The 1,407-nt window shown below is 50.3% G+C and overlaps 1 protein-coding gene across 1 annotated transcript; it reads left to right on the top strand.

Moving 5' to 3' along the window:
- Nucleotides 1-150: 150 nt before the first annotated feature.
- On the top strand, nt 151-600 carry PHALS_11673 (reverse transcriptase; the record flags this gene model as incomplete). Its single annotated transcript, XM_024727076.1, has 1 exon — nt 151-600. One exon carries the CDS (start codon nt 151-153, stop codon nt 598-600), a length of 450 nt encoding a protein of 149 aa, XP_024577689.1.
- Nucleotides 601-1,407: the final 807 nt, after the last annotated feature.

Raw genomic sequence — 1,407 nt, 5'->3', positions numbered from 1 at the left:
CGTGTTCACCCTGGTCTCACCGAGACATAGAACCTCTGTACAGAGGCGACAGCGACGCCGAAGCTGGCTTCAAGACGCCGGGCGTCGACCCTGATCCAGAGTTTGTCTACCGTAGACGATGGCGCAAATTTAGACACCCTCGTTGACGGTATGACGGAAAAGGAAGATGGTGACGTCCGCCTCGAGGCTATGCCTGCAGTAGATGCTCTTCTTGAGCTGGACGAGATGTCCCTTGAAGAGTTTGGCAGTGCTTTAAAGGCAGGCGATTTGGCCGAAGTGGTCATTGTACGACCAGACGAGGAGATAAACTCGTCATCGCGTCTGGATGAAGCTGTCTTGGAGGACACCAAGAGAGTGCTAATCGCACGAAGTGGATCGTCGATCCCACGGAATCCCTTGGATCCGTACTATCCTTTGGTAAAAGAACTTCAAGACGTCGTCTTCAAAGACCCACCCTCGGTCCTACCTCCGGACCGATGTGTGTGTCATGAAATTGACTTGGTTCCAGGAACCAAATACTGCGAACCCGCCAATGGACCCTACCAAAGGAGCTGTGCGACGCCATTGACGCATTTGTCCGTGCGAAGCACGACGCAGTGATAGTATGTGAGAGCAAGTCTCCCCATTCGATACCCACGTTTTGTGCTCGAAAGCCGAAAGGCAAGTGGCGTATCGGTAATGCTAATATTAAGCTCAAAGTGGCAACCATTCCGGCTTAGACGCCGATTCTATGAACCCTAGAAAGGATGTTCTTCAGAACAACATGGTGGGATGTACGAATTACAGTGCCCTCGAATTGGTGGATGGGTATTACCAATTGCTCATGAGAGCGTGTGATATATCGCTACCAGCGGTGAGCACTTCAAGAGGCATGCTTTGGTAGTGGCTGGTGATGCCCCAAGGGCTGTCAAATGCACCAGCAACATTTAACCGTCTTGTGACGCTGTTGTTCAGGCCCCACAGGGCGTACGCACAGACATACTTCGACAACTTTTTTGTTCATATTCGTGCGGAGCACAGGAAGACAGATGAGAAGAATCACATCGTCCATTTAAGAGCGGTGCTCGAGTGCATGCACACGAACAAACTATACGCCAATACAGAGAAGCGCATCTTCGGCGCAGAAGAGATTCCCTTTTTAGAGTGCTTCATTGCGAAGCGTGGCATCCCGCTAAGGTCAAGACCAGTGTAGACTTGCCGGTTTCAAAGAACCAGAAGGACTTGCGTATGTGGCTTGGTCTCGCCAACTACTTGCACAAGTATAACGTAAATTAGGCATAAATGGCCCGGCCGTTATCCAATCTCCTTAAAAGAGATGCGGAATGGTGTTGGAACATCGAACATCAGGAGGCTTTTGACTGAGTCAAATTCAGCCTCCTGCATGCATAAATACTAGCATTGCCAGAC

This window comes from Plasmopara halstedii, assembly GCF_900000015.1.
Source record: "Plasmopara halstedii genome assembly, contig: Scaffold_555, whole genome shotgun sequence".
Lineage (NCBI taxonomy): Eukaryota > Oomycota > Peronosporomycetes > Peronosporales > Peronosporaceae > Plasmopara > Plasmopara halstedii.
Note: the sequence above shows the minus strand (reverse complement) of the source record. Positions and strands in the feature narration are given on the sequence as shown.